At 44.7% G+C, this 16385-nt stretch overlaps 1 protein-coding gene across 3 annotated transcripts in view; it reads right to left on the bottom strand.

Moving 5' to 3' along the window:
* Window positions 1-9382: 9382 nt before the first annotated feature.
* Window positions 9383-16385, bottom strand: part of Rsph3 (radial spoke head 3) — a 61985-nt gene continuing 54982 nt past the window's right edge. For 2 of the 3 annotated variants that reach the window (XM_052750871.1, XM_052750873.1), the window contains exon 9: window positions 9383-10178. In XM_052750871.1, coding sequence (XP_052606831.1) covers window positions 10069-10178 — 110 coding nt within the window. In that variant the 3' untranslated portion in view covers window positions 9383-10068. Of the gene's footprint in view, window positions 10179-11338; window positions 11448-16385 lie in introns of all 3 variants that reach the window. The other variant, XR_008221153.1, reaches the window with a different exon arrangement.

The raw sequence follows: 16385 nt of genomic DNA, 5'->3' as shown, positions 1-16385 counted from the left end.
TGCCATCACCATCTGGCCAGAAAATATTTTTTAAGACTTGCACCTAGGGACTGGAGAGATGGCTCAGCAGTTAAGAGCACTAGCTGTTCTTCTAGAGGACCCGGGTTCAATTCCCAGTACTCACCTGGCAGCTCACAACTGTCTGTAACTCTAGTTCCAGGGGATCTGATACCCTTATACAGACATATATGCAGTCAAAATACCAATGTACATAAAATAAAAATAAATAAATTATTAAAAAAGACTTGCATCTGCACTGAACATACACAGATTTTGTTTCTTTCATTATTCCCTAAATGATGGAGTGCAACTGTTGATTTACCATTTGGAAATGGTTTGGCTTTATAGTTGTCTAGAGTTGATTTAGCATATACAGCAGGATGTAAGTAGGTCGTATGAAAACACTACACCATATTATTTAAGGATCTGAATGTGATGGGTTTTAATATTTGCATAGGGTCTTGGAACCAGTTCTTCAAGGACACCAAGAGATGTTTGTGTAATCTTTATGTATATATGTATTCATATACATCTGCATGTATGTATCTTTTATTTTAAGCAGGGCCTCTTATAGTTCATATGGTTTTCAAAGTTGCTGTGTAGTCAAAGATGACCTTGAACTCCTGATCCTCTGTCTATACCACCCAAGGACTGGGTTAGAGGCATGAATACAATGCCCAGCTCTATACCTACCTACCTACCTACCTACCTACCTACCTATCTACCTACCTACCTATCTACCTACCTACCTATCTGTGCTGGCTAGTCTTATGTCAACTTGACAGACAAGCTAGAGTTATCTGAAAGAAGGGAACCTCAATTGAGAAAATGCCACTATAAGATCGGGCTGTGGGTAAGCCTGTAGAGCACGTTCTTAATTAGTGTTTGAGAGTAGAGGGCCCAGCCACTGTGGGTAGTGCCATCCCTGGGCTGGTGGTCCTGGGTTCTATAAGAAAGTGGGCTGAGCAAGTTATGAGAACAAGCCAGTAAGCAGCACCCCTCCATGGCCTCTGCATCAGCTCCTGCCTCCAGGTTCCTGCCCTGCTTGAGTTCCTGCCCTCACTGCTTCTGATGATGAACTGTTACATGAAACTGTGAGTGAAATAAGCCCTTTCTTTCCCAAGTTGTTTTGGTCATGGAAATCCTAAGACATTGTCTGTCTGTCTGTCTGTCTGTCTGCCTGCCTGCCTGCCTGCCTGCCTACCTACCTACCTATCTGTCTGTCATCTATCAGTTACCATTTGCTTTTCCCTTTAGAAACTATGATATTTTAAAAGAAATAATAGTTCACAGGAATTCACACCACAGCTAGGTGAGGCTTGGTGACCCACAGGATGGTATGTTTCCTCCTGGGAACTTCTTCCTGTTGTGGGAGCCTCCTACCAATGTTCTGGTGTGAAGCACAGTGTCATGCCACCCTTGATACCAGCCCACAGTTCAGATGTGAGAGAAAATGAGTCATTATTCCTGTTTGACTAACTCGGTTAATAGGAATAAGAAGTTCATATATCTAGTAAGGGCTGGGTCATAAGACCAGATGGCCTTAGTCTGTTCAGGTAGCTATAGCAACATACCTTAGACTGAATAGTTTATAGGGGACAGGTATGCATCACTCATATTGCTTGAGGCTGAGGAATCCAAGATGGTTTTGCTGTCTGGCTAGCTGGTAAGGGATTGCTCTTTGCTCCACAAGTGACAATTTATCGCTTCTCCCTAACGTGACAGAAGGGGACAGGGAGCTTGTTGAAGCTTTTTTTTTTTTTAAATATATATATATAAAGGCACAAATATCATTCATGAGTGCGTGAGCCCTCGTGACTTAGTCCTTTTCCACAGATTCCTCTCTCTTCCTGCTATCATACTGAGTACTAGGTTCCTAAACAGTTTTTGCACCCCAATAAGCCTCTCCACCGATGCAGCAATCCAAATCAGACCGAATCAGATTGAAATAGAAAAAGCTCCGGTTTAATGGGTAAAGTAGTTCTGGGTCGCTGCAGGCCACAGAAATATGAAGCAGGAATTCAGCTGACTATAGCAAAGGCTAATGCCTGGAAGAAGCAGGGCTCTTCCAGAGGAAAAAGCCAAGCCTTATGGAGTCTTGGTGATATTAGTATATATATGTATGCCAGTTCCTGCAATGATGTTCTTGTGCACTATGGCAGCTTTCCCAATTGATTCTTTTCCTGAGAACTTCTAAACAGTGTGGATTGATCGTTCATTGGGCATATATAACTAAAGTATTTGTATACAATCACACAGGCAAGGCTTCCTGCTTCCAGGCTTTCTGCTTCTTGTTAGCATTAGAATTCAGATGTCTACCCTCTACAATTATCTCCTTTGGCAAGCACACAAAGCCAGGGCTAGCTCTGGACAAAAGCATCTAAGGGCAAATGGCCGACAGAATAAGCTCCACAGGCCACCTGCTAGGTAAAATCCATACGGAGACACCACCTAGGCCAGGTGGATGTTAGGTACATAGCCTTGCTTCTTGTGCAAATTAAGCTCAGACCCCTTTTCTCTCACAGCCCAAGTGGCACCCTTGAGCAACTTTTTTAGAACAAAAAGGTTTTTATATACCAAGTGCATCGAGCTATGAGGCAGGTTTCCTAGCTACCAACCAGACTTACCCTGTGAGACCAGAAAGTGGCAGGGCCAGAGTATTGCTGATGGTAGGTGTGTGGACACAGGTCACAGGAAGAGGAGAGGAAGGAACGAGGATGGAGATAGGAACAAAGACAAAGATGAGAACAGGATGAAAAGGACTTAGAGCTATGAGAGGACAGGAGGAGAAGGGACCAAGAGGAGCTAAGTGTGAGAACAGAACTGAAGCTGTGTAGATAGAGTTTTGTCTCAGAAGAATAAAGTGAATGGACCTAAGAGTTGCATGTAAGTTTGATATTCATTTGATATCTCTCAGATTAGTAACCCCCACTGCTCCTAGCATCCTCCCCAGGACTCTGGGAGAAATCTCCTCAGGGCAGGCACCTGAGAGAAATTCAGTGCCTGGTGACTTTCCAGTCCCCCAGAGAGGAGACAGGGAGGAGAGACCAGAAAACCACGTGTCCGTTTTCTGGAGAGTAGTTTAAATACCCCATGGGAGTGGTCTTGAGCATCTCTGGGGGAGGAGCCATGTTTGGCAGGACTTTCTGAGGGGCAGGGTCTGGACAGAGAGGTGGGGCTTCCACCAGAACATTCCAGACTCTTTGGGTATATGGGTGCCAGGGTGCCAGGGGCTAAGGTGGAGCTTCCACCAAACGGAATGAGTTATTGTGCATGGGAAACTATGAGTGAAACTCAAAATAACTTTTCTGAGTAGAAGAGGCTAGCTGAAACTTATGTTTTGGTGTGATGGCTAATCTTTATTGTCAGCCTCATGGGAGTTAGGATAACCTGGGAGGTAAACATCTGGACATGTCTGTGAGAGCATCTCCAGAGACGCTGAACTGAGGTGGGGAGACCCACTCTGAATGTGGGGGACAGCACTTGTCTTAGTCCCAGGAAGTGAGCTGAGCACCAACATTCATCTCTTTCTGACTGCAGATGCTGCCCCAATCTCCTTGCTGTGATGAACTCTCATTCAGATTGTAAGGCAAAATCAACCCTCCCTCTCTCATGTTCTCAGGTATTCTGTAATGAGTAAAGAGGTTTCTCCAGAAATTAGCACCACATGATCCAGCTTTTCCACTCGTGTGAACACACCCACAGGCTCTGTGCCCTCGGTATCCCTAGGGATGCCCACTCATTCATGTTTATCACTTCTTTGGTCATGGTAATAAAAAAATGGAACCAGCCTAGATGTTCATCAGTAGATGAATGGATAATTAAATTGTGGTCTATACAATCTATACAATGTGAATTTATTTGCCATAAAGAAAAATGAATTTATGAAATTTATAAGTAAGTGGATGGAAAATTATTTTAAGTGAGGCGACCCAGATTAAAAAAGACAAGTTACATGTACTCTCTCAAATACATATCTTAGCTTTAAGAGTGTGTGAGTGTATGTGTGAGTGTGTATATGTATGTGGGTATGTGTATGTATGTGGGTGTGTGTGTATATATGTATGTGTATGCATGTGACTGTATGTATGTGGGTGTGTATGTGAGTGTGTGTGTATGTATGTGAGTATACATGTGAGTGTGTGTATGTACGTGTGTGTGTATATGTGTGTATGCATGTGAGTGTGTGTATGTATATGTGTGTATATGTGTATGTATGTGCGTATGTGAGTGTGTGTGTATGTGTATATACGTGTGTGTGTATGTGAGTGTGTGTGTATGTATGTGAGTGTGTGTATGTATGTGAGTGTGTGTATGTATGTGAGTGTGTGTGTATGTATGTGAGTGTGTGTGTATGTATGTGAGTGTGTGTATGTATGTGAGTGTGTGTGTATGTATGTGAGTGTGTGTGTATGTATGTGAGTGTGTGTGTATGTATGTGTGTGTATGTGTATATGTGAGTGTGTGTGTATACATGTGTGTGTATGCATGTGTGTATGTACGTGTGTGTATGTGTGTGTGAGTGTGTGTAGGTCATATAACCAGAGGCTGGTCATAAAGCATATGTGACATTAAAATGAACATGAGGACGTGAGGGGTAGGAAAGAACAAGGGGTGGCAGGAGGTTGAGAAGAAAAAGCAGAAAGGTCGACAGAAAGAAAGTATGCTTTAAATCCCGCCATGGAACCTAATGCTATATGCTAAATTAAAATTTAAAATTTAAAATGGCATTTACTTAAACATTTAAAAGTTTTAATGATGTGTCCTAACTTGAGTTCTGGGAACTGAACTTGGGTCCTCTGGAAGAGCAACAAATGCTCTTAACCACTGACCCATCTCCATCCCACCTTTTTTTTTTTTTTTTTAAACGTTCACATTCTTTTATTTTTCTTTATTTATTTTATGTATAGTTTATGGCGTTCTATCTGCATATTGATCTGCACGCCAGAAGAGGGCCTCAGATCCCATTACAGATGGCTGTGAGCCTCCATGTGGCTGCTGGGAATTGAACTCAGGACCTCTGGAAGAGCTGCCGATGCCCTTCACCGCTGAGCCACCTCACCAGCTCCCCAGCCTACCTTCTACAAACTTGATTTAGCGGGTGTGGAGAACTATGAAGGGATAATCATTGGGCCATAATTTGTGAAAACCCAGGATACTAAAAAATCAACACTTTGTTTTAAACAAGACTTTTACTATGTTGTCCAGGTTAGCCTTGAACTCATGGAGATGGCTCCTGCCTCAACAACCTTTGTAATACTGAAATTAAAGATGTATTCCACTATGTATTCCAGCTAAAATCAATATATTTTGGATGGAATGTTGTAATTCACGCATTTTAGCCAGTAAATATGAGCAGGCATTTCAATAGTGGGAGGTCATCCCCCCTTTACCTGAAATGGGGAAAAGGCCCAGAGCATCTGTACAACACACCAAAGGATAAATCCTCCCGTGTCTGTGTACATGACTGCAGAAACCAGAGTATTATTACCATAGCTGAGGATGACCTGGAACTCCCAGTCCCCCAGACTCGACCTCCCAAGTGCTGGGAATGCATGTGCCACCATGTTTGGTTTATGCACCGCTGGGGATTGAGCCCAGGGCTTCCTTCCTTCTAGGCATGCACTCTACCAGCTGAGCTCCATCTCCAGACTAGACTCATTACTAAGAATCAATTCCTTTGAACATAGGGTCAGACTGTGTTAGTACATAAGCCGTGATAACACAACCAGCCTGGGAGAGTCCATTTGAGCTGGGCAAGAACAGTCAAAGAGGATCGCTCAACTGTTTCTGCCTGGGAAGATGCTGGTGGGAGGGAGCAGGGGTCATTAATTGCCTGTTAGCATCAAGCATGACGTCACTCCCCTCAGTAGATGTCTTCATTCATTGCATTTCTTCCCCTCCCTCGTCCATTCTAGCTTTGGGTAATCCACTTGTGATTTGCTAAGATGGTGTGGTTTCAAGTTCCAGAAACTAAATCTGTAATGGTTTTGAATGAAAAGGGAATTTACTGGAAGGAGGCCCTGCCAGGCAGGGCCTGTTGACAATCGTGGGTCTTTTCTTCAGCAGGATGTTCTTAGTGTCACTTGGGTTTGCCAGGGCATTTATTTCTGTCTCTCTTCAGAAGGACAGTTTCCTGTGCATTCTTGAGTTACTTGTGTGCCGTGTGCTGGCGGTCATGGCAGGGGACACCATGGTTGGGAGGATGGAGGAGTCCTTGAGTGTTCTACTTTACTCTTTCTCGGGAACACCAGTCGTGCGCATGCGCATGAGATTTGGCTCTCCTTTTTTTTTAGCCAACTCTCAAATCACCTGTCCTTCTGGCTTTGAATGCCCCGCCCCCCGCCTTGGGTACCCGCTTCCTATACCTGTAGACACCCACTTTACAGGGCCAGCTTTTCCTTCCTTGCTCCCTGCGTTGGCCACAGAGCGCATCTCCTTTAGTGTGACTGAGGATACACAGTGAGGTCAAATGCCCACTACTCAGGGAACTGCCAAGTCTAGGGGAAGAGGTCCTGGTTCTGGCTGGAGCCTTTGTTTTGGACCCGAGGAAGGATAGGAGGGAAGGCCTCCTGGGTAGCTAAGCCACTCAGAGGCACAGGTAGGGGGGGTGCAGGCAGCTAGTAGGTCAGCTCTGTGGAGTAAGCAGAGGTTGTTATGGGGGCTGAGCTCCAGGTTCCAGGGGTTTCTCTGTCTTCCTGGGTAACAGGGCTCCCCTAAAACTCAGTGGGTGAAAAGTGGGAGGGACCATGAGGCCCAGCTGCAGGCAGAGGTTGGAGTCTCTGGCTCCCCTTGCCCAGTCTGTACTGGAAACAAAACAGCGTTTCCCTGTGCATGGTGTCTGTCCTGAGAGTGGCTTCTTTTCACACTCTCACCTTTCTGACTCGGGCTCCTCCGAGAATACCCAGAATACTGTTATTATTCATTTACTTCTTTATCTGAGATGGGCTCTTTCTCTGTTGTCCAGGCCTGGCCTTGACTTTCTGGACTCAAGTGATCCTCCCGCCTCACCTTCCCAAGTAACTGAGGCTACAGGTACACAGATGCATTAGGCCAAGCTGATTTTAGACATTCTCTCTCTCTAGACAGAACTTGCAATCACTGTAGCAAGTCTGAGTGCAAAGGAACCCGGCTAAGTCATTCAATGTCACACTTAGATACTGCAGTCAACTGCTGTTGTCTCACTCTGCAACCTCTTCCCTGACAGTGTGACTGCACCTAATGCATGATTATGCATCCCACCCCCTAAGTGCTTTATTCCAGGATCACAATACATGTTCTTCTGCAGCCTTACGACAGGTCCCACCTGTGGCATCTAGTTGCATCTCTGTTCTTCCCACCCGGAAGTGCTCTTTCCTACCTCTGTCTTACTGATGTCCTGTCTGAACCACTGGGGTCCTCTCTCAGGCTGGGTCTGGCCACATACCCAGCTCTGCTTACCTTCAGGTTTTGCTTGTGTTCACTAGGAGCAGGACTTCTTCTGTGCCCATCCATGCCCAATGCAGTCATCCCTCCCGAGTTCTTCATCCCCAGTTGAGTTAGTGACTGCTCATGATTCCCATCACCCTTGGGCTCAAAAGTTCATTCCTTCCCCTGTTGTGAGATCCATGGAGCATGTTGCCTCAACTTTCCTCACGAATGCTCTGCTCTGGTTCCTGAGTTCTCACTTCAGCCTCCTCATGTCCTTCCTGCCACCACTGTCAGGGTCTCCCTCCCCCCTTCCCAGGGCCTCGCTCCAGCCTCCACAGTAGGCTTCCTGCATCCCTGTCAGGACCTCACTCTCTTCCCTACCCTGCACTTCTCTCCATGTAGGTGGTGGTCCCCTCAGCCTGAGGGTCCTCTCTCTCTTTGGTACTCAGATTTAGCTTCCTGCCTGCTAGAGTAGACTATGGGTGTCAGCCTGGCATCAGTTCTCTCCAGAAATGCCATTCTAAGTCCTGTGTCTGTTTTCTGTGTTGAAACAGGTCACTATATATGATTTTTTTGTTGTTAACTTTTCTCCACAGATGACAGGGAGTTTAACTGAATCAACTGTTGGTGGCTGCTTTCCCAGAATCTCAGACGGGGCGGTCAAGGAGGCCGGAGTGTGAGGCGGCAGCTGGTCACATTGCACGGCCAGTCAGGATGCAGGGAGATGAGTGTCATGTTACTGGCCGCTAGCTTTCTCTATTTTGTGTGGTACTTGATCTCCACCCATCGTCCCTGATGGACTGTACCATGACTGCACGCCAGAACAAACCCTTTACATTCTTGTTCCTTTGTCAGAGTGTTTTATCACAACAGGAAAAGTAACCCAGATAATCATAAGGGAGACACATTTCTGGCATTTGCCCCCAAGGAGCTTGAACTCTCAGGTACTCTTTTAACTGGGCCTCTTATGCAATAATCGTCTCAGGAAGGGGTGGAGTCAGCTAAGCCACGCCCCTTGAGGGCCCTGCATAATTACTTTATTAGCTCCCATCTCTGATCTTTGAGGGTTATGGATGGAGCAGGCAGAGATGGCTGGAGTCTGGTCTCATCACATAATTCATTAGTTCCACCTCCACTTTTCTCTAACATTCAGAATTATAGTCTAGGTAAAATGGAAACAGGAGATGGTGTGTAGAGAGGAGACGGTGTGCAGAGGTCTTCACCTGTTTGTCTGACTGCACATCCCACTAAAGGAAGATTTCAAAAACGTTCAGACCCTGCCCCAGACTGGCTGACTCATAACTTGTATTCACTGGGGAAAAAAAAAAAAGGACTGCTTTAAAAAGTACTTTCAGTGGGGCTGGAGAAATGGCTCAGTGGTTAAGAGTACTGGCTACTCTTCCAGAGGACTCAGGTTCAATTCCCAGCACCTACATGCTAGTTTATAATCATCTGTAACTTCAGTCCTGGGGAATCCAAATCCCTATTCTTGGCCTCCAAAGGCACAGGCATATACACAGTGCACAGATATACACATAAAAATAAATAAGGTACTTTTGGGGTGCTCTGGGGTATGTTATTTTCAGCACCCGAGTCAACCAACCAACAAGAGCTCCTTTCGGAGTATCTCACCTCAGCCGGGAAGCAGGACTGTTAACAAATGTTCAGGAGCTGTTGGCGAGGGCGGCAACCTCAGCTGCTTGCTCACTGCTGTGTTCTAGGTCACCACAACGGGTCCAACACGCAGCACACACTACACAAGTATCTGTTGACTAACTCAGTGGCAGAGCATACACTTCAGCTGTGCTCTCCGCGTGATGCAGACACACCCTACTCTCTAGTGTGCAGCTTCCTCCAGCACACAGTGGGAGATCGGCACAGTTCACAGGCTAGGTTTTTGTATAGATGTTCCTTCATTTTGAAAAGAGTAGATGGTGCTTTATGGCTTTTTTAAAGCAACTGAAAACAATGATGTTTTTAAAAAAGATTTTTAATGAATAATCTACAATAGGTAAATAAAACCACAAAAGAAAAAAACCCCTATTTTCATTTCTCCCTCCCCCCATTAAAAATGAGCCAATTTGTATCGGAGGGGGGAGAACAAGGGAATCCGTGACCGATATGTAGAACTGAATTGTATTGCAAAATAAATTAAAATAAATTAAAAAAAAAATGATTTTCCAAATAGTTGACAATTCAAATAACGAGGAAATTAAGACCTTTATTATGAGGTGAATGGTGGAAAAAGTGAGTGTCTGTCTTCAGAAATATGACATCTTGACGAAATACATTCAGTTCAAAACTGTATAATTGAATTGGATATATGAGTATCCATTTTGTGTTTTATTGTAAAGAAAACAAACTACCAATGTAATAGAGGTTGTGTGAAGTGTTCCATGTTCAAATAATGCCATTTATGAGGTCTGATATGGCTACAAAATTGTTGGTAGTACATTTTTTTGAGGTTTTTAGGCATTTTTGTTTGTTAAAGTCATTGGTTGTTTTTGAAAAAACTGCAGTAGATGTATTTCAGACTTCAGATTGCTGTGACCAACACTCTGCTGCTCTTTGATATTCAAAGGGTGTTTCATGAATGTTATTACAAACAAGTTAGTGGAAATGCAATATGATTAATATATAAAGTTGATGTAAATAAAATTATGTTTTTATATTTAAAAAAAAAAAAAATGAGCCAATGGTTTCTAAGACTGCCGTTAAAGTCTTCCTGGTGACAAGTGTGAAGCTTGGTCTTGGAAAAAGACGGAGCCCTGTAAGACACAGATAAACAACATACGGATTAATGAAGGATGGCCATTTGTGGAAGAAAGCTAAAAGAGTAGGCAGGTCATGTGATTTCCCCTGAGTTCCACTTCCCAGAAACTGGCGTCCAGCCAAGAGTTTAGTGAAAGGAGACCAGGGGATACACTCAGCAGAAAGGAGCACACAATCCTTCTTTGTCCAAATATTAAATGAACGTTAGCACAGTAGACTAAACTGCTGTGGTGACGTGTGCCTGTACACCCAGGGGCTGGGAGACTGAGGCATGAGCCTCATGAGGTCTAGGTGGACTGGGGCTATGTAACAAGTCCCTTCTTGAAAATCTAAATCTGGAAACCAAAAGGTAATGACTTATATTTTATGGATGACTAATAATGAAGCAATTCTGACGAGGTAATGAATGGATCTTCTAAAATTATTCTATACTTTAAGATAGTTCATACTAACGTTCTATGCATTGTGGCTTTGTTGGGAATAATTACAGCAGGTACACACAAGAAGTGAAAAAGTGTTAGAAATAAAAATTTTATGTATTGATGAGTCCTTTATATAATTTGCAAATTTTGAGTTTTTTCCGTAGAGGAAATAAAGTTGGTTTCTCTGCCTGCCGGCCGGCCTGCCTGCCTATCTGAAGTAGGTGAGTAGGTAAGCCAATTCAGGTAAATCTTGTTGCCTTCCTTTATTAATTAAAAATAGATATCTGAGACTTAAGGAGGTGTGCAATGAGGGGCGGGGATAGCTCAGTGAATCAAGTGCCCGTTGTGCCAATGTGAGGACTTAGGCCTAGGGGGTCTACCTAGGCAGCAGTTCTTATGATAAGAATTAGCATTTTCTAGCCATGCACAATGTACTAGAATGGTCTGCACAACCTATCAGAGATAATATTGCCATATTCCTAGACTTTGTGCAGATGAAGCTGTAGTGTTTTATGACTTCATTGTCTGGATAATGTAGGCCAGCGCTGTGACACTGGTGGACGCCATGTTTGCACTCTGGTGTTGGATTCTTATGATGTAACTGCCCATCGCAGCATGGAGGTTGCCTGTCCTGCATCTCTGGGCTCATAAATGCTTTTAATGTAGTTCTCATGTGCTCATCTGTCAGATCTTAAATCTTAAAGTACTGTTTGTTCTTGTAGAGCCTCAGTTACCTTCATTTCTGTCTGAAACCTCAGGCTATGAATGTTTCATTCAGTTTTCAAAACCAGTGTAAATGAATGTTCCATTCAAGCTTCAAAAACAGCATAACCAGATGTAGTTCTACAAAGACAAATAATAAAATCTCATAAATATCATAAATGAACTCAATTCAGCATTGTACAAAATGCTCTGAGTTCCCATCACACAGGGAAGTGTCTAAACATCTATGGAACCTTCCTGAAGGCGTCAGTGTAAAGGATAAGAAGCCACACTTTGTTTCTCCCATGGATTACAATGGCTTCTGTTATAAAACTAAAGGACCTGTCTGATGCCAAGTGTTAAAATTGGCTTGGTAAGGTGGCAGCCTGGTGGCGCTGTCTGTGGCTGTTTGTCCTTTCATGTTCCATTTAGAGAAGATAAATGATTGTGAAACACAGAACAAAACAACAGATGTCAGTAAGAACTTCACTTTCATCGCTGGCTAACAGTACACTTTGCGCTCTATAGTACAATCATATTATCGGACAGACTGGACTTGAGAAGGGGGCTGGCAGCAAGTGTCTGGAGAGCTGCTTCCTCTTTCCTCTTAGATGAAGTGCTGGACAGAGTCTGGGTATTTAAAAATAATGGTAAAACACATCATGCATACATGCATGCATGTATGCATACATACATACATACATACATACCCTCCCCCAGTCTGGCTGGAAACTCCCTGCTTCTCCATCAGCTAGCTGCAGGCAGGATGCTGTCTGCTTCTCTTCCCACCTTGCTGTAGATGCCTGTTGTTTCTGATCTCTCAGAAGCTAGTGGGCAGAGGCAGGGAGAATCTGCCATCAAGGGCCTCTAGGTGAGGTGATGGGTGTACAGCCTTGCTGCTTCCTCTCAAAGAGAACATTTGGAAGCTCCTGCCTTGTACTGCCCCCTCCTGTGGGAAGGCACTGTCAGCCTGGAGCCACAGAGAAGGCAGGACAGGGTAAGGCTTGCTTGGCAGTTGCCAGTGTTCTGGTGGCAGCTGGCTGAGGTTCTTTTGAAGCCGTACACTGATAGAAAGAACTCGGCTGACACTAGTGGTTGGGAACCTCGCCCCTTTGGCTACCACTGCTGGCCACTTGGTGCTCTGCCAGCTCTGCCACAGTGCCCATGAGAGACGGCCAAAGCCAGCAGGGACCATGGGAAACAGGAGGTAGCCTTGTGGGGCGAAGCAGCGGAGGTCCTGCTGTGGGATACCCTGAGTGTGGCTAGTCACTTCTTACCTAGTATATAAATGCATTACTTATTGTTGGGCATAACTTTTAGCTTTGCAATAAACCTGTTCAAGGGCAGTGAACTCCAACTGTGGGAGATCAGGTCTGACTCCTGAGCAGCGCCCTCGAAGCCTCTCCTGCCTGGACACGGTACAACACACAGTGCCTTCTACACAGGCCACACCCTGCTCTTCTCCTCTCCTGCTGCCGCGGGAAGCCAGTACTTTCTTATAGGACAGGCAGCACAAGGCACACAGCCACATGATGCTTGGCCTCTGGAGCCCTGCTTCCCTTGGGAAGGAGTCCCATCTAAACACCTGGAGACATGACTATCATAGGGTGGAGAACCCAGTAGCGGTATGCAAACACCCTTATAGCACTGAGCAACTTGGTTCATTCCAGCCAGGGGACTCAAGGGAGGCATGACTTAATGGAAAATTATCTTTGAAGAATTTTAAGATGTGGGTAATCTCTAAAATAAATTGTTAGTAGTAATAGTTTTAGTGTTGAGTCAAGGTCTCATGTAGCCCAGGGCTAGCCTTGAACTCACTAAATCAATGAGGATGACCTTGAACTTCTGATCCTCCACTGCATCCACTTTATCCAGTGTGGGGAATGAAACCCAGGACCTAAGGCCTGCTAGGCAAGCACTCAGCTAACTGAGCCACATCCCCAGCCCCTGAAACAATGTGTTAGTGACTTGTCTCAAAAACAAGTGGAGAACAGATTCGGGGAGAATCAGAGTCATGGGAAAGACTTGAAAACCAGGCTGACACAACAGAATTCTAAGAATTGTAAGTTCTATGAAACAAAAAAGTGAATGAACGGTCCTTTGAGCAGCCGTCATCTGCAAGCTAAGAATGGGGCTTGGGAAATGAAGTAAGCCAGAAGCCCATGTTATCTGCAGTCAAGTGGCTAGAACAGCACAGAAAACAAATGATAGAGTTTGATAGGATCCAAGTCTGACCGCACTAAGGACGACACTGATTGGCTAATCCCCCTCTCATTTATTCATTCAACAAATACTGTAGATCCCTGTTAGGTGGATACTGAGAATGTAAACACAGTGTATCTTGGTCCTCAAGGGCCTCACAGGTTAGTGAAACTAGTAAAAAACTGGCAGATAAATGCTGGTAACTGTGGAACATAGCTGAGACTGCCTCCCTGCTTGGGAGGGCACTGCAGGCCCTGAAACGGAGCAGGCCACACTCATCCTGTCAAGATGCCATCCAAGAGTGCTCTGTGGCGGCCCATTCTCAGGGTCTCTGAGATGCCAGCTGTATTCAGCTTCAGGGGGCACAGGATAGTGTCCACTAAGTGGAGAATGGCCATTGTTTCTTATGATTCTACACGGTCATCCCTTGGGCCCAGTGTGACCAAGCAACCTCCTTTGTAATGGCAGAATATTCTGGTGGAATATAGAAGACCCCTCCATTCTACAAGTGGTTTCATTCTTAGTTCTGTCTAACTGAGTTGACCATAATGATACCATTCTCAGCTGGGCTTAACCAATGGCTTGTAAGACTTTCTAAGTCACTGATGTCGAGTGGGTTGGACTGATCATGGTGGTTCTAAATGACAAGGCCACTTTGGACTCAGGGCCAGTCATGGGTGTGTCTGCCCTGCTGTGTTGGATAGGGTCAATATCAGTGGCGGTGAAGAAAAATCCAGAAAGAAGGAAGAAGGCTGGATGCTGCCCTACAACATCCTGGACAGGCCTGACTACACCATTTGAGGAGTTCAGTGCCAAATGAAAACATAGAGCTCTTATTTAAAGATTAAGAATTTTAAGACCATGACACAAAATATCAAGTCTTGTTGGGAACCCTTATGAGGACTGGGTTCTGTGTGGTTCGGAAAGTCACATACCTAGGAGGTTAGCTCTCTGAGCTGTGAGGGAATAAACTAAACTAAGTGGCCATTGTGGACAACCATTAATAGGAAACAAAATATGAAACAGGACATGTGATAAAGGCCTGGACAGCTGCAAGTCATGGAGCTGGACCCACAGGTAACAGTTGACTGATGTAACAGGACGTGTGACCCATGGTCTGCCCTGTAATACTGTTTCAGAGCTATGAACGGCCTAGATGATGGGGCATCTAGGAATGGGGAACACTTTGGATTTGGGGTGAATGATGAGGTCAGAGTCAACTTATCCAGTACTCATCTCCTGCAGGTCGGCCTTCCAGAGACGCAACTGGCCTGGTGGCATGTGATCATTAGGATATAGCCTCTGCACCACAGATGCTGGCTGTAGCCAAGGGCTAAGACAGTGACGTAAGCCCTGGCAGAATTCATTGGAAGTCACTGACCCACCCATGTTATACAGCTATAGCAATAAGGCTTGTTGTCCCAAGAACTGACTGTGCCAAAGAAGGCACAGTACTTCTATCTGCAGTAGGCCATGTCCACTGAAGGGTGCAGGACCAATGTCCCTCTCCTGGAATTAAAAAGGCCAGCTCTGCTTCGTCACCATCAGTCACCGACTGTGAACAGTGAGGAGACTGTCCTGGAATCCACTTTTTTCTTCCTGAGTTCCCCTCCTTCCATAAGCAATGTGTGGGCTGCCGGATGCTGGGGCCCTAGGAAGGCCTCACAGAGTGACTGTCCTTGGGCCGAGTTTGTTTAGTGGACAAATGGGAGGCTGGAATGGCTTTTCAGTTCTAGAATACCAATTGTTTGTTTATTTAATGCTGAGATTTCTTATTCTTTGTCATTTTTGTTTTACTTCATCAAAGACATTTCTAAGAGCTGTTTAAAAGCCGCCATTGCCAGTCCCAGGAGCTGGCACATCTTGGCATAGGATGCAGTTTTTTTCTTTAGAACATGTTCTTTTTCTATCTATGACAGGTAAGTTTATTTTTATTGACATATTAAATTACATATTTATGAGAAGTGGTGTGATAACTTGATATATGCACATGATCTATAATGATCAAATTAATTAGTATTTCTATATCAAACATTTATCACATTTGTGTTGGAAGCCTTTAACTTCTTTTCACTTATTTTTTAAAAAATATTTTATTCTTTGCACACATACTCCTTTTATTTACAAATGTCTAATAAGCTGTTACAATCTATAATCTCCCAACTGTGCTATGCTTGGAACACTAATATTCCTACAACTGCAGTTTGGTACCCAGCAGCCAAATTTTCTCTTTTCTGCCCCTTTATCCTTCCCACCCTTCAAGACCCACTGCAGGGTCTCTACATTTACAAGATTAAAGTCTCAGCTTCTAGATCATGAGGACGTGTGTGTATCTTTCTGTGCCTGGTTTCATGTAACATGGTGTCTCCAGTACTATCCATGTTGCTGCCAATGACAGGGTTTCATTCTTTATGTGGCCAACCACCATAACAGTATACATACACCCCCATTAAAAAGACCCCTCCCTCCGTCAGCGGCCCCCAGGCTGCTCTGGCATCTTGTCCACTGTGTGCTGTGCTGCAGTGGGAGTGCAGGTGGCGTTCTCTGACTCCCTTGGCTTCCTCTGAGTGAACAGCGTATCAGATTGCTGGCCAGTCGGTAGTTCTGTTTTCTCTAAGGATCCACCACACTCTTCTTATAATGTCTGTCATAGTTTACCTGCTCAGCAACAGTGTGCCCGGGCTTCCCTTCCTCTCCTTAGCCAGCACTTATCTTTGTCTTTTGGTAATGGCCACCTTACTGGAGTAAAGTGCTATCTTACTGTGGTTTGGAACTGCATTTCCCTGCTGATTAGTGATGCTGAGCATTTAAAAAAAAAATAAACATGTTGGCCAAACATGACCCTGGAGAATGCTGCACGTGTTCTGTGGTTGAGGG

This window comes from Peromyscus californicus, unplaced genomic scaffold (genome assembly GCF_007827085.1).
Source record: "Peromyscus californicus insignis strain IS unplaced genomic scaffold, ASM782708v3 Scaffold_22__1_contigs__length_63687245, whole genome shotgun sequence".
Lineage (NCBI taxonomy): Eukaryota > Metazoa > Chordata > Mammalia > Rodentia > Cricetidae > Peromyscus > Peromyscus californicus.
The sequence above is the reverse complement of the archived record's forward strand: the minus strand, read 5'-3'. Positions and strand labels throughout refer to the sequence as shown.